General features: G+C 40.8%; 1 protein-coding gene across 4 annotated transcripts in view; it reads left to right on the forward strand.

The window, feature by feature from the left end:
- pacrg (PARK2 co-regulated) overlaps positions 1-25197 on the forward strand; it is a 148030-nt gene that overhangs the window by 1018 nt on the left and 121815 nt on the right. For all 4 annotated transcript variants that reach the window (XR_001167756.2, XM_004540402.3, XM_004540405.3 and 1 more), the window contains exon 2: positions 22247-22381. Coding sequence is in view for 3 of the 4 variants with exons in the window: in XM_004540402.3 (XP_004540459.1) it covers positions 22247-22381 (135 nt within the window). In the remaining variant the exon portion in view is untranslated. The remainder of the gene's footprint in view (positions 1-22246; positions 22382-25197) is intronic.

Below are 25197 nucleotides of genomic sequence, written 5' to 3' on the forward strand. Positions count from 1 at the left end.
TCAGAATAAAAGAACACAGTTGATCAAAAGAAGACCATTTTATCCATCCATGTTCTTCCACTGAGCCATTTAAGGGTTGCGGAGGGACTGGAGCCTATCTCAGCTGTCATAGGGGTGTGAGGTAGGGGTACCCTCTAAACAGGTCGCCAACCTATTGCAGCCCTTAATGAATAGCCAATATGCTTTAAAATTTTGTAATCTACTAAAAAAACCACAGTTTCACACAGGAAGCGTTGCTGTTGATTACAGCCCGGATAAGTATAAGAGTTGAACAGGAGTCTCACCTTTTCTAAATAAATGTCTTCAGTTATTTAGTGGATGTTATCATGATGCGTTCATGCTGTGAAATTTAAAAGAAAAATAAAGCAGCCACAGTTAACTTCAGACAATGAACACAATACTCAGATAATTTTGAAAACAGCAGACCTCAGTTATACACATTTATCCACTTTAGGGGGTACAGATTTTCAAAATAAATACCCCCTATTGATTTATGTTTTTAATATCAAGTGCTATCTCTCTTCAGCTTTTCAGTCTACCTATTTATCTCCAACTTTTTTGCAGCAAGCCACAGAGTCAAGACTGGTGGTAGCAACAATCCTACCGCCATTTTTCCAGAAATTGCATGGTCTGTTATTTTTTGCTCTGCGTCAAAATCTCTGTGCGCAAATCAACCCAGAGAGTTGAGGTAGCAATAGGAAAAATCAGAATGCCTGAACAAACTCTTCAACCATTATTCTACTGTATCTGTCTTCTATGTATGTGTGTGTGTGCCTAACCCTTTTGGTCAGACAAGCCTGAGTGGGTTTCACACAAACATGGACATTTGGGAACTCTAAAATTATCCAATAACATTTATGGACTAAAATGACACGTATAAAGCCCATTCAGAAGCTATATGGCAATGATTAGATGCTATGAAACGCAGAAACCGTGTGCTAAGAAAAATGCAAATGCTGTTTTTTTATAACAGCATTTTCCTTTTATAGACTAACGGGCTTGTGGGGTGGTGGAGTTGTGTGTAGCACGTGGTTTGAGCTTAAAAGCTTATAGTTTTGTTTTTGATTGCCTTGCTACAAATAGAAAAGGAACTGCATTTATTTTTGTACATCCTCTTGTCTTACACTGAGAAAAACAAGAAACCTCCTGAATCTTGATTTCCTTGTCGAGAAGTCCCTATTTGGGACCTCAAGTGTAGTTAAACTGTTGAAGGGCTTGACTAATTTCCAAAGAAAGACTTTCTTCTTCTCATTTACTGCAAATGAAGATGGATCAGGAACGTGTAATAGGTTGTATGGCAGTAGACATTAGTCTCTATTGACTTCATGGACTTTATTGATTGGTCAGTAAAACTAGTTTTTGTCTGGCCAGAAATAGATTATTATTTAAAATCCAAATCTAATTTTATTTGGGCTTGACTGCTGTCTTGTGCAGAACTCCATATCATTTTACTTAAATAACTTATAGTTTACTGGAGTCTTTTTAATGAGTTTTCCAAAAACTACTGTGTCTGAGGAGTAAAGTTATGCTGTGCTTTGCTATTCTGGGATGTCTCACATTGAACATTTAAATGTCTTTCCTTTTATTTCAGTGACATATACAGGGGTTTTACTGCATCACAAACAATTTCAGTGCCCGGCAAAGGAAAAAAACAGTGTATTAAAATATTTTTAAACATTTTTAAATTACTTTTCTTTATCAGTTCCCTGAAATAACAGTGAAATGCATAGACTTCTGTTAAGCAGATAAAGCAGATAGACTCATTGCTTTAACTATATGCAGAACAGTGTGCCTAATCAGATGCATAATAATGACCCAAACGTATGTGGTATACATATAGCCATGCATATGCATTTATGCTTGTTTAATTAAAACATTGTCAAACTTTCAAAGAATGAGGCCAGAATTAACACTTTACAGTTTTTTTTTTACTCTTGGGTCCATATTATGTCAAAAAAGGTAGAAATCCCAAAAAGGGTGATCTTATTGGTCAAGCCTTCTGTTTACAAATGGAAGCAAATGTAAAGGAAGTTGGTAAAAGGCTGAATGTGTGTTTCACACAAAGGATAAACTGCACCAACGACCAGCACAACATAAGTAATGATTCATTTTGAATGCTGAGTGCAAAGCTACTCTAGTCCAACAATAAAAATTCAGAGCTAAAATGAGCATAATAGGTCTTCTTTAAACACAAGCAGTGGTGTCATAGTCACACATTGTCAGATTACTTAAATGTAGCTTTAATAAAAGTTGCTCCAGTTCACCCACGAAAAGTCTCCAGAGTCAAGCAAGGCTGGAAGATTAACTGGAATGATTCAGTGCTCAGGCTGCACTTTAACCAGCTTGTTAAAAGTCAGGGTCTTGGCCTACCTGCCAGACAAAAAGGATCATTAAAGGTAGGGTGTACGTTTGTAGAAGCCAACAAGAGTAAACTATATTTTTTGAAAGCAAACAGCCAAATGATCCCACAACCTTCCCCTCCCTCCTGACTTCAGGAGCGTCTGCTCTGTCATTGTAAATACAGGGTGTATCAAAAACAAAAAACAAAACCTGTCCCTTTTCAAAGGGCTATTGTTGCCTTTACAGTCGTTCTCGGTTGGCACAAAGGCAGTGGCAGCTGGTTAAAGGCAAAGCATGTCAGAGGCAACCACAATGTTTATATTTTGCTTAAATCTGACTGTTTTCCCCCCAAACGCTTTGACAATTAGCCCTATTTCCTAGAGAACACAAAGCTCTTCATTAGAGCTTATTTCTTAAAGGGTGCATACTAAAAAACATGACAATATGCTGAATGACATGCTGAATTAGTAAAAAAATGAAAACTTTTCTTTCATCTGTAAGTTCAAAGAATTCCTTACATTTAGATTTATTGTTGTAAAGCTGTTATGTTGACAGCTTTGAGTTGGTTCATGGCCGTTTATGGTACTGTATTGGAAAGTGTGGCATTCTTGAATGAATATGAGCATCATTTTAAAACATTTTGTCAGAAGGTTTTTGGTTCTCAGGTCTGAGACATCTTGCCTATATGTGATGAATATTTGCAGAAGGGCTGCACATTTCTGATGACAACGACAAATACTTGAACCTGAAGCCACAGCTGCCTTTTATTTTTTTGTAGCCGCGTCCACCTTGAGATGCAAAAGAGGCTGTGTAGAGCTATCATTGACTCGCTCTTCCTTTCTTGAAGGTCATAAACAAATCTGTTGTCAAGAGCTTTCATGAGGAAGGCTCCTGCAAAGCCCTTTAATATTCACCATCTCCCCAGAGGATCTGCTGTGTCTGGAACATGAATGATGCGCGCACACCGGCATACCACTGGCTAAATCTTCAACAAAAACCATTACATTTTTCAGGGGCTTGCTTGTGTCTCTTGCTCCCTGTTTTTTTTTTTTTTTTTGTCCCCCGTGGTCACGGACATTTCACTCCAGAGAGGGCAGCTTTGCGGAGAGCTGTGATTTGTAGGTAACGACAAGGCCATTTCAAGCCTTGACAGGGTATGGGGACTTGAAGCATAGGCTTATTATGCTTTAAAGTATTTGTGGTTATAGAAATTGAATCAATAGCACAGGCCCCTGAAACCCTTCCACCGTTTTTTTTCTTTTTTCCAGTGATTCATCCTCAAGCATTTAAAGAGAAACAAGATGCACTTTACATTCTGGTGGGAGGTCGTCACTGTACGCTTCATACAGAGAGGGCAACAAAGCTGTTATTTTCTGTGTCAGAGGCTTATTCTGGCTTGATGACAAAAAGAAATACCCAAAACAAACAAAAAAAAAAAACCAAGAAAAAAATAACAGGTTGGAGAGCGACTGCAAACAGCTGCGCAGTGCAGAAAAATGAATGGATATGACTACACACACTTTACATGGAAAGTAATGCCCCCAAAAATGGTGTGAGTGAATGATACACATCACAAATTATTTTCAGCATCGTATGGAAATATTTTGTCATAAAATATTGTCATAAAAGAGAAATAAAGCATGAAAACAATAATTAATATACTCTTCCACCACATTCTTTACATATATCTTTATATATATCTGGCACAGGTGTAATCAGTCCTTAACAGTTAGAGCTTAGTTTTTCGTTCAACCGTTTTAAAACACAGTTAGCATCTGGCTCGTTAGCGCTAATGCTTCGCACAGTGGAGCTATGAACTGTATTTGGGATTATGATTCCAAACTTTGTGGCACATGTTGTTCTGAGTGGCAGAGTGTCCCGTTACCTTTGCCTCACCTTCTTCCCTGTCATAAAGAGAAGCTGCTTGAGCCCGGAGGACAGTCAATTCCTCCTCTCAGGTGTTTTTGGTTCAACTTTGAGCTCCTGTTCATCACCTATGCTGTGGCTGAATGGAATGACAGAGCAAGTATTGCAGTGAAATTCTGGAGATTCACAAAACTAAGTAACTATGTATATACTTGGTAGAAGCAGATTTCTGTAGTCAACCTTGTTTGAGTTGTCAGAGTCAGAGATGTGGGCAACCAGTCAAAGGTGTTTAATCAGGGCATGTTATTACATCTCGCTGCATGAATACCATTCTGAAAATAAAAACATTGGTCAATAACTATTGAGCTCACAGATCTGTCTTCTGGGTTGGGTATTGATTTATCGAATACTGAAGATTAAATTAGAGTAGAATATATGACCTCTGATGATTGTCATGCCCTGAGATTGATATATGTAGTCTGTAATTTGTTGGATTTTTACCATCACACATCCTGCAATGTTTCCTCTCTGTGTGTACTGCTTTTATGCTTAACCAACCTCAGCTCTGAGGTCTTTCAAGGTCTTAGATGTCACAAAGTCCTTTATCTAGAGAAATCCTCCTTTCTGAGGTGATAAAAGAAAGTTTCAAACATTTCTGCACTCATATTTCATACACTCTACATATAATAGTCTGCAATAGTCTTAGTAAATAATATGCTATACCTTTAAAGCATAGGTGTCAAACTCTGGCCCGCGGGCCAAATTTGGCCCACAGCCTAATTAAATTTGGCCCACGAAGCCATACCAAATTACTATCAGAGCTGGCCTACTGGTATTATACAGCTAATATATATATTGTTTAGCATTAAGCTTTGCTTGTTCCATATTCAATTTTTTAGCAAAACGTGTTTGAGTCCATAAGAAAAGATTCATTCTTATATCTGGAGGAATAAATATAATTCAATAAATATTAACGTTAGCCCGCGACTTTGTTCCAATTTTGAATTTTGGCCCACTGTGTATTTGAGTTTGACACCCCTGCTTTAAAGTAATGATTCTTTTATGAGCAATAAAGTTTTTTAAAAAGCACCAGGCAATTTTTGGAGGTACCTTTTTTTTTTTTTTTTTTTTTTTTTTTTTTTTACATTTGCACAAAATCAAGATCTAAATCTGGAGATTCGTGTGCCAAGGGACGTGCCAAAGGATGTGCAACTAGGGCAGGACAATATGGCCAAAAATATTTATCACGATATATATTTGAAAATTTGCGATAACGATATAACTGACGATATAATTGACGCAAGACAAAATACCCTACTCCACAACTTTATTAGTGCAACCCCCCCGGGCCATATCATACCATGAACGGTATGATATGGCCCAGCCCTAGGTGCAACCACTCTTTCTCAGATTAACTAATACTTAATACTTCATAAACTTAAAGAAATAACAGCACAATAACCAGCTGCATCTTCAGTGTGTCCCTACAGTTCCACCTAGTTTTAAAAAGTTTTAATTTTTGGCTAACATATGAAACACAAAATGATGGCATGTCTTTTGGAAACAATGTGTTGCATCCTTGCAAGTAGAAGAAGAATCAAGGGGCTCAAATCCATGTGGTCATCCAACACCTTACAGCGACAGCTAATGTTGGTTTTTCCTGTAATATGTCACCTGTCTGAATCTTTGCAACGTAATACATGTTCAAGTACATGAACACAACCCTCTCATGCTCTGCTGCACAGTTCACCTTAGAGGGCAAATTGATACAATCTACACTAGAGCCCAACCTCAACTTTTGTGTAACAAGGCTCTGCAGATTGCTGAGATGATAGATTTTGAAAAATCACAACTCATTTACTGCTTACTTGGTCTCTGTGGTAAAACCAAGGCCAGCAAACAGTGTCCCCAAGACTCATACAAGGCTCCCCACTATCCGCTAACTCCAATCCCCCAGTCCTGCCGTCATCCTGCCTTTTCACCCCACTAACCTCAGGGGACAGATAGGATACTCCATGCCAGCAAACGTGACCTCCATATCTTATCCTTCCCCCGCAGCATAATCATTATATACCTGAGCAGATGTCTCAGCCCCTTATACAGTCTCCCCTGCTATTCTCTTGCTCTCCCTTGTTCTCTCTTTCTTTCATTTCAGAACCTTTATTCAACCAGCCAGCACTCTGGAGATGAAAACATTTATGTAGAGAAACAATGGGCTATCAGACTATTACTTCATATGCACTCTAAATCGTAAACTAAATCAATTAAATAATAATGACAGTAAATTAAAAAGCAACAGAGCATAGATGCATTTTGATTTAATTGTATTGTATCATAGTAATTTGCTTTAGTGGATAGTTTGGAAGGATGCTTTGTAGAGAGTGTGTCAGAGATGTGTATATGCACATCTTAGCTATTTGTTTTCGATGCTCTAGCCCCAGAGTGTCATCGTAATAAATGAATCCATCTGAACAAATTAAACAAGTGACAGCTTCGAATTGATCCTTGATTAGGGCTTTAAATGAATGTAGAATTTCAGTACAACTCGATTAAATGTAATCTCACTTTAAAAATGTGATGTAAACTTGGTTAAAATGCTGTCTCAAATTTGATTTGTTTAGAAGATTTCAAAGTTTTTCTAATAGCTTTATGTGCATTAGTTAAAGCTTGATTTAAAATGATTAAACCCGAATCACTGAAAAACACCATAGGGTGGAATAATCATAGCAAACACAATAAGACAACAATAAGAGTCTGAAATAAAAATGAGGCTATTTCAGATAAACGATAGCAGCAGTTTTTTTCCTTTTTGACCAAGATTGAATCCTTGAAATTTTTTATGAAGATGAATCTGCCTATTTACTACTCTCACTTGCCATCAAAATCATTCTTCCCCATCACTCTGAACACGTTTACTGACACAGAGACTCATAATGTGCCCAGCATGAGCCATAAATTGCCCATGCAGCACAATCAGGTATTTTGTGTCTGTGTTGTGTCTTGCCTATGCAAGGCAAGGCATACTGAGCAAAGTTGGATGTCCTCACCCATCTGCTTGGCCGCCACACTTGAACTGCCTCCCGGAAATGTTTTCTAAACCAGCAGTACTTGTAGGGACACATGCACTATTTTTCCGTATCCGTATTTCCCTTCCCTCGCTCCCGTGTGTTCATCTTATCAGCACCACAAGCCTGCAGTCCATCCCAGCAAACAGCTGGGTTATTTGAGGAAGAATTGAGTCATGGTACAAAAAAGGTTAAATTGGCAACAGACTCTGGAGGCCTGCTGGCATTTCCATTACTATCGATCAACCACGGAGCCTAAAGGTCTTAAGCGCACAAAACATTGGCTGACTTGGACATCTTACAGTTTTCCTCATAACTTAGTATGTTGTTCTTTGCATGAAATACTGCATAGAAATGACAATACATTTTAAGCATTATATAAAGATGAAATCCATGAAATGCCGCTAATTTAAAGTCACCTTAAAAGAGAAAAAAAGTTTACTTCTGCAATGCCCATTTGAAACTTTGCTTTGATCCTGGATTTTAGATCACATTGAAGATCTACATTCCTGCTCAGGGTAAATTTGGCAGAACTTACAAAAAGCAGTTTCTCTGATTCATGTTCTCTCGCCAGGTATCAACAAATAGATTAGGTTATAATTGATAGCATGGCGTCTGAACTGCACGTCTGCTGAAATGTCTGTGACCTTTTCCGCGATTGAGGAAAAACACCGTCAGTAAACTTCAGTCAGATATGTGGAAGTATTTCCACAACATTCTATCATGACCTTACAGGAAGTGCTCAGCTGATTATATCTATTATGTTTGCCTTCCTCTGAGCTTGGTTGACAATTATACTGGCCTCTGTGTTTGTTATGTTCTCCTTCATGCCCTTGTAGCTTGAATTCTAATTAGATAGCGTTTAATAGCGAATGTTTATTGCTCCTTGCAGGGCCCCTATTTTCGGCTCAAGAGTTAATTAGCCCTATGTCATGTGATAACCATCACTGAGGGCATTTAGACCTACGCCATTTCTATGAGCAGTGTCCTTGTATAAAAACAGCCAGTTTTTTTTCTTTTTGTTCGTTAGGTACAAAATTGCTAGAAATGATCAGGAATCACCATAAAATGTGTTTTCTTAACATATTTTGCTTAATATGTTGCCAGTGAAGTCTGTTCTAAGCTGTAAGACAGGGTATTTTACAGCTTTCACATTGATTTTCTCCCAAATGGTTGTGAGTGGAAGTTGCTGGAAGTCACTGTAAAATTGATTAATAAAACCCCAATCAAGCAGGCCTAGAAATCAGTCAGTGATAACCACTGGGTCACCAGAAGAACCAGTTCTGTTTACATGGTACATGCTCAGCTTAGGTAGCATTATTAGAAGACATAGGCATGGCACGGGTGTGGTCTCTGGCTCTGCGGCAGTGGAGGGGTGGTACAGTAGGCTCATGAGGCTGTGCCGGGAAGACGGTGGGGACAGGTGAGAGGGATTACAACTAATGAACTCTGCCCCTTTTTAGTGTGTGGTGTTTAAAGGAGCTGGGAAGCTGGCCTTGCGGTGGAATATATACAGTGCAGAAGCAGTGGGAACGCAGTATTTAAAAATAAAGGTGCTTAGAAGTGACACTTGAACACTGTGTGGGTCCTGATCATTTCACACATATATTTTCATTGATATCCAAATTATACCCAGCTTTGTCTTTCTATTTAGTTAGGTTACAAGAATATCTTAAAGACATTAAGGCCTGCAGGACCTCTAACCATGCTTACTTTGGAAGGCATTACCTTGGCCTCCAGTCACATTGTGAGGAATATTGGAGTTATTTTTTAGACACAAACTGCTTACTTGTGGTTCCTAGGATAAACTAAAGTATTTTTAGAAGTCCTTGTCACTTAACAGTCATCTTTAAGACCTTGCTCACACTTAATTGTGGAAAATTCATTTAAAACATTATTTAATAACTGTTTTAGCCATCCCCAAAACCGTATATATAAAATCTGATAAAAACAATTTTGCAGACTTTGCCATAAAATAAAATCCCTTTTCCTTATAGTTATAACTCAGTCTTTGTTGTTTGCATAGTACCATGTCCCTGGCCCATTTTGGCAGGTTTTTGCTGAGTCTACCACATGTTTGTTGTGCTTCAGGAACAATAAACAATAACAGTTTTCACTCCAGATATCCTTCCTGAGCCAGCCTTCCCATTTATCAAGGCCTGGGACCAGCACTAGGTTTTTTTTTCCAAGTATCAAACCAAGGATCTTTCACATGTGAAGCAAATGGATAAACCACACTAAGTAGCCACTTCCAGAACCTTTCATGCTACTGCCTAGAGTTGCAAGGTTGCTTGATTACATAAGCAAGTCAGATTTACAGGTTTGTCTGAGGGGGGAAAAAAATCAGTGATTTGAATTCTATTTTGCAATGAGTAGGCTTGTGTGTGGTGGTTCAGAGTGAAGGTGGCTGACTGTGAAACTTTAACATGTCGCGTAATGCTAGCTTTTGCTCACGTAATGTGTTTTTCTGTTTGAGTTGCTGTTTGGTTTATGCAATAAACCTTCTTGATTGGGCTTATACTGTGCTTTGAGCAGCTTTCAAAATATTTACTTCATGATAGACATCTGAAAATGACTGACAGTAAGGAAGCAAGAAATAAATCCTTTTAAATAAACCTTTTAAATTGCAGTGCTCTTTTCACTTTCTTTTTTTTGCTACATTCCTTTGCACAAAGCCATCCAAAATGTTATACTGACAGTATTTCAGAAGCTGCACCCTCTCTCCGGTGTCCTCTTTTGGACAAGGTTGTATTGTCGCACCGCAGTCCCTGCTCACTCCTTTAAGTCCTTCATCTTTGGTGTCATGAGGAATGGCATGGTCAGAGCATTTCCAGGCATATACCGGTGCTACTCATAAACCATAATAATCTATTTTATGTGACTTATATGACCTAAATACCAGTCCTTAAAATCATAATTAGAAATGCTCCAAATAGTTAATTTCCATTCAGCAGGATTTGAGTGGTGTACATTGTGTGCCCATTAAACTACTATTAGTTTCAGTCTGTGACCACATTTTTTTAAAATCCAGTTTGTCTGCATTTTGCCATCTTTTTTAAGCGTGTGCTTTGGCTCATTATCAGTTAAGAACTCTTTCATAGCTGAAAACAGTATTCATAATTTTACCTCAACATTAAGTCATACTGTTATGTGTGTGTGCATTTAGAATATACCTGCTTGTGACAGGGACAAACTTTAATATAAATGAGGATGCGATCAAGTGTGGTACACTGATGAGATATTAGATGACATACACACATCCTCCATCATTATCACCCGTCGCACTGACTTGTCCTTGCCAGAGGAGAATAGCCTCTTCTGAGTCTTCTAATTGTCCGATGTTAAGTGTGCGTTATGAACTTGACTACAGGGTCAGATGTGACAGCTCGCATACTGCCTACATCAACATAATGGGGACCAGTGGCAAAAAAAATCAATGTATCTGACAAACGCAGTTGTTCCAATCCAATAATACCAAGTGGTGGCCTTTGTTTCGCCACCCCCTACTTTGAAAATCTCCATCTCGCTAAAACATTGGCCTGACCTTTTGAATTTTGCTGACCAGCACAGAGACCAAAAATGCCTTTTTATCTGTAACCCCTCAAGGACAATAACAAAATCTGCTATCCATTAGTGGAACACAGCAATTGAAACCATGTTATGATTTTTAGAAAACAAATGTGTTTAAATGTAAAAGAATGTGTCTGTCACAATGCTTATTAACTAGATGCTTTCTGTAAAGAGAAAAGGGATGGTAGGGCAGAGCAAAGCAGCACCAGCAGCGCAATGGATGCAGTTTAAAAAGCACAGCAGCCAACATCATAGATGGTGCTCCAGGGCTGTGGTGTTCTTCACCCGGTGCCAAGAAAGTAAACCTGCAAACCCTTTGAGATTAGAAGCAGTGTGTATGTTCCCTTCGAAATTCCACTGAGGATTACTCTGCTATTTAGCTCATGCCTTACATCCAGCTGAGCTGAAGTGCTCCCAGTTGAAGGTGTGCTGGAGGCAACAGCTCTGCTGCAGCAAGCTGGAGAAGGCAGGGAAAGGGAAGAGCTGGAAGGGAAAAGTACTCTGATAGTGTCAGAAGTGATCCACATCACGGCCCAGCAACCCCCCTCTGCTCCAGCCACTTCTGCTCATTACGATCGTCGTCCGGAAACACCAAGCAAATTCCACTAACGAGTGTTTGATCAACACGCCAAGCTGTAGCAGAAGAAGACAGGCAACCTGTTCATGACTCATTCCCCCTCTCTCTCTCTCTCTCTCTCTCTCTCTCTCTCTCTCTCTCTCTCCTTCTCTGCCTTTCTCTACCTTTCTCTCTCTTCTACTTCTGTCTGTATTTTTCCCTCTATCCCTCCCACTCCCTTAAGACAGAGGAGAACAAAGGGAGAGACAGAAGAAAAGCAATATAACCTCTTGGCCCTTATCTTCGGAGCACACCAGAGCATGTCTGGCCTCAGACAAGGCTTTGCCTGTCCTTTGAAGGAGCTCATCTCCCTTTGATTTCAGCCAAATGGTTCAGCACAGTGACAGATGCTCAACTTTCCATCTGCCACTCTGACACCCATCTCTTTAGTGTTGTTGAATCTAACTGACTTTGTTTGGACTGTCTGTCTAGCTGTCTGAATAAGGTTGTGACATGGATGCTGATGTGAGTGTTAATGTAAGATATTGTGGCTAAGACCTTCAGTTATAAAAGATAAAAGAAATTCCCTGCCGCCTTTTTTCTTTTTGAGGTCGTCTGGACTGTCTTGGTTGTACTTTTATGATAACACTTTAGACTTTTAGTTGATGCTCTGATACTGAGTGATTTAATGAGGAGTCTTAAGGTTCATCATCATATTACCTTGACAATATTCCTCTGAGATGGGCCAGAGAAAGACATAAAAATTCAAGCCAAGGAGAGTCAGGCAGCCTTTTTATGAGAGGAAACTCAAGGCAGTTGAGGGGAAAGATATAGAAGAGTGATAAAATTCAAGAGGGAGAGGATGACGTAGCACATCCCGTAATGGGTAAGTGTTTTATGAGTGAAGGAGAATGTGCTGCTCAGATTGAACTTCTGCTGTTGCTAAATGAACAGGAAAATAATCTCTTCAATGATTGCGCTGGTGTGGTTTGTTTCTGACATCTTTTATGCTGACTGTAAGCTAAATCACTGGTGTTTGAGAACAAGACTGGAGGCACACAGTTTGCTATTGTAGCAAACCCGTTATTTACTATTCCTCATTCACACAGCCTTGATTTATGCCTGTCATCAAAGGTGTGAGATAGAGGAGGTGGCGCAGCAAGAATAGCCTAGACACCTGTTTCACTGTCAGAGCATCAGCAACCTGCAATGCAGAGCAAGAGGTGGAGAAGTAGGAGGAGTGATTGAATAGAAGGTGGGTAGCTAGATGAATGGATCGCACTGTAAGAGAATGATACTGAAGTAAATCTCTATGACTTTAGTAGAAATCGTGTTTTTTGAATAAATCAGCTCAAAAGCCAGGTGTTGCTGGCACAGCAGGCTTTGAGGTATGGCTTTGCTTTAGTTTCTTTTTATTTGTTTGTTTGTTTGACTGTCTGCATGTGTTATTGCCTCCCTGTAGCTCAACTAAAAGTGCCGCCTCTCTCTCTGAGAGAGCTGCTGAAGCAACAAGCTCAGTGTGTGATTTGAGAAGATGGAGAAGTGCCTGTTTTTAAGGCACTTGGGCAGCAAAATGTTTTTTTTTTTCTTTTGTATTGGAGGGACTGCCATTCAAAGAAGTATCTTTGCAGGAGGTCACAATAGTAGCCCTCTGGTCTTTTATTTTTCACTGTCTATAACCCAAACAAAACTTTTTGCCTAAGATGCATTTGTGTGACTTGATGAGTTCAGCTGATTTTGGCAAGCTGACCGTGTAGGGTGTTTGGTCGCAGTGATGTAGCCTTCAGTGTGCTTTCTTCCCTTTAATTTGTATAAAGGTCAAATTTCAGACCTCTGGTCTCTGTAAGCAAACTTCCAGCTTCGTTTCTAACAGACGGCCTTACAGGCAGCAAGACTGATTTCCAGGAATAGAAAGTCACACTGGGCTTGCGATAAGACCAAGGGCCTGGGGTTCGTTTTGCAATACATACTAATCACCTAGATAATGTTCTTCAGTGTTAAACAATATTCCCATATCAGAGGTAGAACCTGTATCGCTTACCATGTGCAGCCTGCTTATCTCCTCACGCCTCCCAATGCTCCTCAGGGATCTGTCAGTGCTGGGCTACCTGTGACACCTGGGAATGTGTGTGTATGTGGCTGTGGTGTGTTGTGTTGTGGATGAAGCTGCAGACTGACCTGCGCTCTCCTGTCTCATCTTTATGGCTGTCTGTCTGCATCTCTGTGGTGAAATCGATGGTCTCCTGCTGCTCTGGGTCTGTTCTTTTCCTGTCCCTGCCCCCGGAGGCTTGTTGATAACCCTTCCACCGCTAACATGCCGCTCCCTTTCTAAAGTATGTGGTCATACCTGTGTTTACCTGTTGGCTGGTCTCACCATTAATCACCTCATCTCCTAGCTTAGGCTTCTTCTAGCCTTCTTGCACATCTCAGCATTTCCCTGGTTGGCTATTTAATTTCCACTAATGCGTCCTTATCTGCTGAAGTGGCTGTCTTCTTACTGCCTGCAAATAAGACACGCGGTTAGGTTTAAACTTCTGGATGAGTCATGCAGATGTTTCTGAGCTTTGGCCACAACTAACAAAGCGTGTTGTTATACTGAGTTCATGAACATTAAGTTTCTGTGAGGTGGTTTTCAGTTAGTCCTCTTTTAAATGCAGTTATGAGGATGGTTATTGACAAGAAGCTAGTTATTCAGTGAGTAAAACTGGAAGGAGAGTCAAATTCCTGATTCTTGGCAGCAGAAGTGGCAATGGAAGGGATCTATAGGTCCTCTTGTGTGTGTCATTAATTTCACGGCCTTGAGCTGTGTTTTAATACCTTCAGGTGTTGTTACTGATTGGAGCTGTAAACTCACAGCATTGGATCAGCGCATGTCCTGCTCTTTTAACAGTCAGAAATAAAAAAAAAAGTCAGCTTGTCTTACAGAGATGTTTATATGCTTGTTTCCATGTATGTGTGTGTAATGATGTGGTCACAGTGACTCAGTTACGTAAAAGTCGATGCAGTCATGTGACTTACGGTAAACTGTTTGTGAGGGAATGGCTGATTTCCAGCTGCTTGATCCAGCCGGATGACCGGCTGGGATGCCTCATATATTTCTGTTTATGAGTTTCATACATTTAAAACACATACACAACTCAGAGCCAGCCACAAGCCAGCAGCCTTGGTATGAGCAAAGGATCCAAACATTTATAAAGTGGCACACAGGTGGAAATAAATAGCTAGAAAATGTCAGCATTAAGCTGGAGTGGCCCTACATGCACGAGACGGATGCAAACAAAGTGAACAAAACGTAAGCCCTTCATTTTGATGTTGCAACAATCAAAACTTTAACAAAGTCCACAACTGAACATGAAACAGGAGTTCAAAACATACAAAAGGAGCTTAAGATTCACCAAGGGGATGCACAAACAAAGGAGCAGAAACAAAGTAGCTCAGCAGACTGCAAACAGAGAACAAACGGGAAGACATTTCTATATATACACACACAGGAGTGACTGATCATTAGACATAGGTGGGAAATGGGAAGTAGTCAAAAGGGCATTAATACTGAAACATGAACACATGAAACATGAAAAGGAATACTAAACATTAAGACCCTGAATTGGATAAGTGAATAGGAAAACAGATGAAAGGATGATACAGATATTGGCCAATTTTGTTTGTTTGCCTTCCATTTTAAAACACTTGTATTATTAAATGTTCAGAAAATCATCTGCATCAGTCTGATCAGCATTGCACCCTTGATCTTTATCATTCTGTATTTTGCTAAACAAATGAAACAAACACTAAAGTGCAAAAATGAGAAGTAGCACTAAAAGATCTATTTAAATAAAAGTTGTTTGAGTCCATCTGCATGACGGTTTATGTGGGTTCAACACCTCTTGTGCATATGTGTTGCACCATAAGTATTCATGTGGTCTTTCCTTTCTAAAGTTTAACCTCCCAGGCTCAGTGCATTTGGTTTTCCATTCACTTAACAAGGAGCAGGAGCTAACATTTTCTGCCTTTTCCATGCAGGCTTATTCACTGTGTGCCATCATCTCAACTGTGGTTTGGTGATATGAATCATCCAATAGGGCTCCGTAAGCACAAGGCTGCCCTGCTGCCTGGCTGATAAGTGGGCCACACAGAGAAGATGGAAAATACTCAGGGCATTCTCCCTCCCTCTCTCTCTCTCCCTTGCTCTGTCTCGCTCGCTCTCTTTTCTCTCCCTCGCACAGCTCCTCTTTCATTTACACTCGTCCTCTCGCACTCCTACCTCAAACTCTTTCTTTCACATCCCCTTAACGTCTCCCCGTGTCTGTGCTGTTCTTTTAAGTGATGGGGTTAAACTAGAGGAGACAGAAAACAGTGGGGCGCTCTTCAATGCTTGACGATGCTTTTTGAAGTTCTTCTTTAAAGTTGTCCCTCTCGAGCACAGTTCAATAGTAGGTGGCTGTCACCTGTTTCATCCTCGTGTCTTTGTAGTGACATGAGGCGTGTAGTGCCGTCTTTACCTTGCAGTGTCGTCATTTTTTCATTACTAACATCCCTGCCCTTGTGCCTGTGTGCACAATATCGTTGACGCAAACGCCTGTGACACAATGACAATAAAGCAGCACCTCTATGTACCTGTGACTCAGAACAAAAGAGTCTGTTACCTTTCATCAGTCTGTGGTTTTCCCGTCCAGTGAGGCCGCTTTACCCATTTGTTCTCATCCGACCTTGTCTCTCGCAACACGGCTAAATTCTGCACATAATGAAACTCACTGCACTTGCTGTTTGGTCATGAGAAATTAATGAAGTGTTGCACAAATATTGTGCATTTATTCTTCTGAAAGGAATCTGCCTCCCACCAGTCTGTGCTTTGCCCTGCAGAGGGAATGAGTTAGCAGAAATATTGTGTTGAATGATTGCTTGGACATGGCTGTGTAACACTGGCTCCCTAACAGCCTAAATACCTCCATTATTTTGTCTTCTTGCTCATTTAAATTTTCAGACTAAAGTATGCATGTGTAACCCAGCGTCGCATCCCTTGTGACCAGCGGGCAGGCAGTCGGCTGGGCTATATGGCGGCGAAAAATGCTCTGTAAAAAAACCAAGCTAATTTTGTTGCCAGTGGCAGCGATGTGCAAGCTGACCTTATCAGGAGAGCCTCTGCCTTTCTGTTCCATCCTCTGTGACTCACTTACCCCGCACCCTCCATCGGGAATAGCGGCCTTGTGCATGGAAGTAGGTTTCAATAACTTCTCACTCAGGAAATTCAGAGAGAGAGAAAGAGCAAGTGAGAAAGCTAGCAACTACCTAACTCCCTTCAGTGAACAGGTGATGCAAGTTGCAGTGGCACCTTTTTCCCCATACAAATGCAAGGCAGCAAAATACCTTTCTCCCCCCAGCAAATTGCAGAAAGGTGATGGGAGATGAGCCACATTTCAGGAATTCCAAGAAGTGCAATAGCAAAGGCAATCCTGAGCTGTCAATAATTGACAAGCCTTCACCAGACATCTATCAGAAGAATTCAAGGGAGTTTTAAGGTGGTGTTGGAGATGGAGAGATGTGAGAGAGCGGTGGAGCTGAAGGCCCAGGCAAAATGATGGATCACCTACACGCTGCGGCAGCCCCGCCATGCTGAACTCACCCTCAGAATTGATGAGCCACACCTATTGTCTCCCTGTCTCCCTCTTCCTATCATATCCACAAGTCTTCCATCTCCTTCCCCTGCTTCCTGCTTCTATCCCGTATATTCTTCTCTGTCTTTCTGGTTTTTCTTATTCCAGTTCTTTCCAGCATTTTCAGTAGCTGTCTCATGCGTCACCTTTATCTCTCATTTTTGGGATTTTTCTCGGCTCAGAACGGCCCTTTGAGAGGCGATGCAACAGTAAGCACGATTGCTTTGTGTACAATAAAGCCCATGAGTGCGTCAGCTTATTTGACAGGCATCCATGCATTTTCCTGTTTTTTCTGATTATTTGATAAGGAAAAATGATAATACTCCTGAACCAAAATAACCTCCATTTGAGAAATGTCTTGGGAAATAATTTTTATACAATATACAATATCGCATATATTGCTATATTGCCTGTTTTTGGGTGCTCGACTTCACTCTGTATGTCAACATTATGAGAACCATACTAATAAGGTTAGAGGGAGCATCTCTGTTTCTCATGATGACACCTTTATAAATGACAGGAGCACAAGGCCCTGCTGCTGTTCAATCACACCTCTGCTCGGCTTGCCCGTGGGGAACTCAGCATGTGTGGTGTGCGAGCGCGTGTTTGTGCTTTACTGCCTCGGTGGTTCTAACGGCAGCCAGGTTTACGGTGAATGTAGTTGGAGCGGACAACAGCATTAGGGAGGAAACAGATCTGGAGGCAGAGTGTAGACGAAGGAGAGAAATGACAGCCTGGAGCTCATCTGACCAGCACTGCCTTGTTATGACTCTCTGATATGTGCTCCAGGGGCACACAAAACAGACACTTATTGCCTTACACCACCTCTCTCTGTTCTGTAGTCTGTTGTCTTGCAGACTCTCTTTATGGCCTCTACAGAAGGGCGGGAGGTTATCTTCTTGTGCAGTTGTCTGCCTTTTCTTTTTTTTTTCTCTGTTTATGCCAGTGTTTTAGAACAGGGATGATTTTAGGTTTGCAAAGAAGGTTTCTCACATTTTCTATAACATCAAATCCTGTTCTTATATGACTATTTTTACTTTGATTGCAAGATAAACCTAAATCACAGAATGAAGAAAAGACCAGGCTAATATTTACAATTTATCAACACATTTTCGCAGATATACAGAGTTTCTCACACATAGACGTTGCTTAAGTTGCTTAAGTGAGGATTGTATAGCTTTCCTCATAGAGTATATGTTAGGAGTCAAATTGAGATAAACAAAGTTAGTGGCTAGTTATTTTTTGTGGGTTTCCTCACAGCATGCAAAAGCTTTAGAAACACTTCTGAAAAATGGCAGAAAAGCAGCAGGCAAATAACAGGAATTACATCTGGAAGACAGCAGGTGGTAATCTCCCCACAACGCTATTCCTCTTATAGTTCTCTGTAACCTGCTGGGAATGGTGGCCTACATCAGCAACAAAGGGGAAGGGGCTTCTGTGTTTGGCAACATTCATATGCACACATGCATATGAATGTTGACGTGAACTGTCTGCCGGTGATGATAATTGAAGAGAAAACAGGGAGGTGACTTTGAAGCTTGCAACACCTCTGCTATGAACACAGGCCACTGAATTGACTGCAGCGTCATCATTCCTGACCATAAAAGCTGCTCAGCCAGTCAATGCAGTCTGGCTTCATTCTCTCCTCGCTGGACAGTCTGAGCTATTTTTAGCCTCCCCGTGCAGCGTGGCTCAACCACCGCCGTAGCTACCTGGATATGAGGGCTTTGTCACTCCTGCAGGCTGGAGCAGCAGTGATCTTGCAAGCCTTACAGCTTCCTATTTCCTCAGCTATTTCCTCAGCTGGAAAAAAGAGAAAAAAACAAAACTCCAACAATGAAGAGAATGAGAAAACACACAAAAAAGAGAGAGAGAAGGCAAACAGATAATAGTGGTGTGTGCTTCAGAGTCTAAATGAAACAACAATCCCAGTGTTGTATTAACTTATGTGATGTGACAAGGCAGAAATAAAATTCTAATGAGGCAAGCTGACACTTTCTATTCATGAAAATGCTAAGTTAAAGCAATCCAAGCAATTATAGACTAATTGGTTTTGAATCTAATAAAAAGGAAAAGTCTCTTTATAAGGGCACTGTTGATGGGATTATTCGAAACGATAGGTAACATTTATGGTAATGTAACTGAGTTTAAACTCAAAATAACAGCCTGATAATAGGTATACATGTTTGCTGGGATTCCTTAAGACTAGTAGAGCAACGGTACTGCAGAGTGCCTTTTCTTGTGTTTTACATGCATTGTTAGTCACAGACATTTTGTTTGGGTTGTCTTTTTCCTGCAGGTATACAAACCTGTGCCTATTAATCAGCATAATATTATTCAGTATTCCCTGGCATGGTAAACAAATGCTCCAAACGGATTCATTTGAAATGACTGTGCTGCAATCCCACGGTGCATTAGGGCTGTTTAAATGCACTGAGCGCTCGACGACACTCACCTGGGGTCCCTCACGGTAGTTTCTCTTTTTTGTTTCTCCAGAGTCTATTGATCCTGGCACCCACTACATCGTATTGCACGCGCAGCTTAAAGTTTGATCCACGTTGCATCATTCCTTGGTGGCAGTTTTACTGAGATACATTTGGAGTTGTAATTTTTTTATAGTCCTGCTCCGAAGCGAGAGCCAGGCAGAGGTATGTTTTCGGTGCAGTTTGGTAAATGGCCTGTATTTGTATAGCACTTTTCTAGTCCCTAAGGACTCCAAAGCGCTTTACACAACCTGTCATCCACCCATTCACACACACATTCACACACTGGTGATGGCAAGCTACATTGTAGCCACAGCTGCCCTGGGGCGCACTGACAGAGGCGAGGCTGCCGGACACTGGTGCCATCGGGCCCTCTGACCACCACCAGTAGGCAACGGGTGAAGTGTCTTGCCCAAGGACACAACTTGAGGAGGAGCTCGAACCGGGAACCTTCCGATTACAAGGCAAACTCCCAACTCTTGAGCCACGATCGCGATGATTGTCTGTCAGCAAGATTATGCAAAACCTACCAGGCTGAAATTCGTGAAGCTTGGTGAACTCATTGGCCTTGGTAAAGGATACGCTCTCCTAGTGCCCTTCTAGTATTTAAATTGAACTCAAGTCACCAACAGGCAACACTAGCGAGTGATGTAACATGAAAACTTTGAGTAGCATGTAATAGCTCGGATCCTCTTTAAAATCTGTCAAGTTGGACAGCCATCTGAGGATGTCCTGCCGAAGATAACGCATCCCAGACCCACTTTTCTGTGTGTGGGTCTCTGTGGCATAATTCAGCTCCTCCAAGAGTGGTAATCTGAGGATTAATGACATCCACACATCTGACAGTCATGTGGCAGTGTGACACAGATGGCAAGGAATGCACACAAGGGACACAGATGGGGAAAATAGTGACTCTGGCTTTCTGCCATTCATCCACTACACTGTGTTGTTGCAAAGGTGTAATATTTTAGTCTTAACTATAAACAAACAAATGCAATCAAAAAATGAACCATTCACAGGGGAGGTAATGAGATGAACATAATATATATGAAAATCAAAAAATCTGGAATCATAACACATTTTTTTTAAACCCTACAGATGTTGTTTAACAGTATTTGTTAGTTTTGTTCAGATTTGCCCATCCAATAAAAGAAAGACAGGATACATACAAACACATACATATACGGCGATCATTATTGTAAGATTTAACAAATCTAGCTGCTTCAGCTGAAATAGTCTCTTCACTCATATCACTGAGATGATGTTTGGTAGTCCCCAAAATATGTGTCACCTATGAAAACAATAATAGGCTATGAAAAAGTTCAATTTCTTGTTTCCCAGTTGTACTGTAACATGGGACTAGGGCTGGGGCGATTTCCTTCATAGCCTTATCGCCCCCCTGTGTGATCACCAGTACCCAGTGCTAGTGTTGCCAGGGAGGGGGATGTTTTTAATCTCTACCCATTATGGTAGCACTACCCACCCTCTATAATACACAGTGTGTAGCCCAAACACAAGAAAACCCACACACAGCCTGTGTGTGTGTGTGTGTGTGTGTGAGAGAGAGAAAGAGATAGAGAGAGAGACAGAGAGAGAAATAGAGAAAGAAAGAGAGAGACCATGGGGAGATTATTTGCCACTTTCAGCGTGATGAGAAACACGTGAGGATATACCAGCAGGAGAGCCCCATTCACATACAGAGATGAATTATTCAGCAATTCAGTCTATTGTAATTAGTGACCATAAACAGATGAATATCGAAAGACCATGTAAAGTCATAATATTAAACATGGCTTTTTTATGCTTATTTGTCTTTAGGTCTATAGTACCGCTAAGTCATTCAGCCTGTTTTTATATTGGTGTGATAAAACTCTTTACTATTCTTTCAAACACACACATTCGGTGGAACAAACTTTAGTAGTTGGGCTAAACTAGCATCTCTGTAAAGACACAGGACAGAAAGGCTGTTGTCTCTCATTTTGAGATGAGGGGAACACATCAAAGATCGCAGAGGTGTGAGCGTGTTACCGTGCGTGTCCACGCCGTTGTCACAAATGACTACAGTCAGGCATATTAAATTTCATTTTAATCTGATAATAATAATGATAATCTTAACTGAATGGATTAATGGGAAAGTTGCTGTGATTGGCCAGCTATCTGCAATCACACCAAGCATGGTCAGTCCCCAGAGATCATCATCCACCGGCACAGGTCTACATGGAAATTGTTAAAAAATAATTTTCTCTACTTGCTCTATTTTGTAGGGGTGTTGCATTTACTTACATATCTTATGTGGCGCCACCATCAATGGATCCCACAGCAATAGTGGCAGACACTCTGGCTGATGTGTTAGGAGTCCCATTGGCTTTCAGTGGCACAGTAATAGCACATATCCAATATGGAGGCAGAGAAAAGATGATCCTAACAATGCCTCTGGCAGTGCCTCTGGCTACATGGCCAATGCAGACACACACAAACGCACACACTCGCTCTGTGTTTTGCCTTCCTTGGAGGAGCAGAAAAGCAGGCACATGTGTCTCCCCGAATTACTTTAAAGAAAAGGCAGTGGGAGTGATTCTATTCTTGTAGGAGAAAACACAGTCAATTCTGATTTCATAAAACAACACTCTCACTCACTGTGCATGTCTCCTTCTGTTTAAATCTTTATTTTGCTCCTTTCTCTTAATTACCATTTTCTCTTTTCTGCCTGACCAGGTGGTGGGTCCCAGAGCTTCCAGGGTTTTTCATGAGTGCCCTGCCAAACCAAGCACATTCCGCAAATACTACGAGCGTGGGGAGCTTCCGATTGCAGTGAAACATGAAAACCGAGGGAACAGTATTGCATGGAAGGTAGGGACGCTACACTCTGATAAGAGATGACTTATCCTTGTGGTTTTCACAATCTAATGTATTGAAGCAAAGGCTGTAACGCTGTATGTCAGAAAAAAAAGATACTTTAAATAACCTTTGGGAGCAATACAAAGCTAATAGCAGCAAATTAAAGTATTGACAACCTCAGCAAGGCCATCCTTTGATAATAACCCCAACAATCTCAATTCTGGAATGAAATACAACTAAAGTCTTTTTTTTTTTTTTTGCACTGTCTAACGTTTCAAACCATCCTTGCTGTCAAATACATGTGACGGTTGAATCTGAAGACTTGATAAGTGCTGTGCAAACACCGTTTATCGTCATCATTATCGACTCGGCTGAGGTGAAGATGACAGTTTCTCACATATTCACGGGCCCAGTGTGGGCTGTTATCCTGTAGGAGGCAGTGTAGATTAGCTCACTCGAAAGGCTTCACCTGTCCCACAGCACCAGTCAGAGAATCCATCAATCACAAACTCCATAGGAACTCAGGGCAGTCGCAGCAAAAACTCAGGGAGTGACTGTGTATGCATTTGCAAGTTTATTGTATATGTGTGTTTCAACACTCCGCTCTGAACCGTTGCAGCGTGGGTAGAATTGATGCATTTTGGGTTTTTTTTTCTAATCACCATGTTGCTTTATTTCAGCTCCCACTATGCTGCCAGCTATTCCATAACTTCACAACTGCATGCAGCCGCTATGCTTAATGGCATTTATTCATAGTAAGCAATGATAAATGAATCAAGAAAATTATGCCCCCTTCCTCTTTCTTTTTTTCCTACTTCAAAGGGAGAAGGAGAGGTGGGTGGGTGAGTGAGTGAGCTTTCTTGCTAGTTAGCTGTCTGTCTTCAGGTGAAAACACTGTAAAAGCATCTCCCTTTGAATGAATTATTTATGTAAAGTGTTCAAATGAATCTATGTGTTTGGAAAAAAAGTAATGGATTTCTTTTGTGTTTTGCCGATGAAAAAAACACTCAGTAAATGGGATGTGGTGTATGTAATTGTTGCTGTCATACTCAGTGCTGCTGTTATGCTTATTGATCCTCCCTCCCAGCACTTACACACAGCCTCATCATTTTTTAAATCCTCGGTAAGAGAAGGGTTTTCCTGGGTGCTCGTTCACACTTAGGGCTTGCACTTTGAAGCATCTTTGGCGGTTATGTTCGTTTTGGCTTTCCTGAAGTGATCTTTTAGTCCAGGACTAGCTTTAATCCATGTCTGGGAAACCTGCTGAATATGACTCATTTTAGCCAGCCTCTTGTTTACTGGAGGCAGCCCATGTTGCACTGTATGTGTGGGTATACTGTAACAAAAAGTGCAGCTATGATCGGAGTAAGTGGAGAGGGGTTGCTGCGTGTTTGCACTGAGCTGCCCTCGGGGCAGGGGTTCAAGACGGCAGCTCAGGATCAATCCCGGTCTGAAAACACAGCCCCCTAGCAAATAAAAAGTCTGGGGAAGGTAAGTAACAGAGAGAGCCTTTCGCAAAGAAAAATGACTGGTATGTTTATTTAGCTTGTGTGCCCATGTATACAGACTGTGAGCATATATGTGTATGCTGTACATATCTGCTTTTACTGTCACCTGATTAGTGTGTGCATTCAGGTCAGCAGTTCAAGCCCCCTACAAAGATTTTTTTATGCTTATTTACCTCTGCAAAGCAGTAAACATCAACGCCACTCACTTCTCAAATTGACCACAAAATAGACAAACAGGCTTCATGCACAGCCAAACAAATCTTTGCCATCAATATCAGCATTTCGCTTGTAAAGGTGCAGACAGGTAGTTCCTTTTTTCCCTATTTCCACTTACAGTACATAGTCATAGTCTTTCTGAGCAGCAGGGTGAGCAGCATGTGTTACTGGCCTCTCAATGAATCACCAGCTACGCGTTATTAACATTTCTCCTCTTACAGTGTAGTAGCCCGGCGCTGGGGCTGTAGGCAGTTGCACGAGTTAATATTCTGGTGGAAAATCAGATATGTCATAACTTACTGGCAACACATTTTGTTTCCGAAACATTGCTACGTGGCAGTGAAGAAGGGGCTATTCCCACTACTGGTTTTCCTACGTGTATAAATCCAGAATAAAACAATAACTACTCCCAGTTTTGCTCCTGTGATCAGACATTTTTGTGCGATTGTTCATCGTGAACATGAAGCTTATTTGAAAAAAAATATTTCAGATTTTGCCTTTAACCTCTTCTTCTTTGTTGTTTTAGTTAGTTTGTTTGTTGTTGTTGTTTTTACATTTTTATTAGAACTTGGATTTTCCCTATTTAGCCAGCTAATTAGAGTACTTTTATGCTACAACAATGCATGTGACTCCTTTGACAGTTAGAAATCAGAGAGGAGACTCTAACTTACTTTTTACACATGGTTGTGAAATAAAGCAGGTTGGTGTTTTTGACTTTTGGAAACTTCTTTACTGTTAACTGTGAAATGTCAGACCAGAATTCACTCATGCTTTCCTTTTAGTCGGTTCAAGTACCGCTAAAAGAATGTCTCTTTCACTCACTAAATGCTTTCTTCAAGAGTGACTCAATAGATAAAACTCTCCTCCACATCTCGCTGGGCGGGCAGTGTGGAATTGTGAGCACTGCTGTGCATAACTGCAGATTATAGCGTTCACTCACAGGGGAATGGGCTCCAAACCAACCAAATAATTTAACAGGTCTTCATATAAATTAATGTTCATATTTTAAAAAGTGTGTAATTGGGTTTTTAAGGAGTAGTTGGTTAACTGAAGAACAAAACTTCTTATAAATGCGTGGAAATTATTAGGCACGGGTGATCCATT

This window comes from Maylandia zebra, linkage group LG19 (genome assembly GCF_041146795.1).
Source record: "Maylandia zebra isolate NMK-2024a linkage group LG19, Mzebra_GT3a, whole genome shotgun sequence".
Lineage (NCBI taxonomy): Eukaryota > Metazoa > Chordata > Actinopteri > Cichliformes > Cichlidae > Maylandia > Maylandia zebra.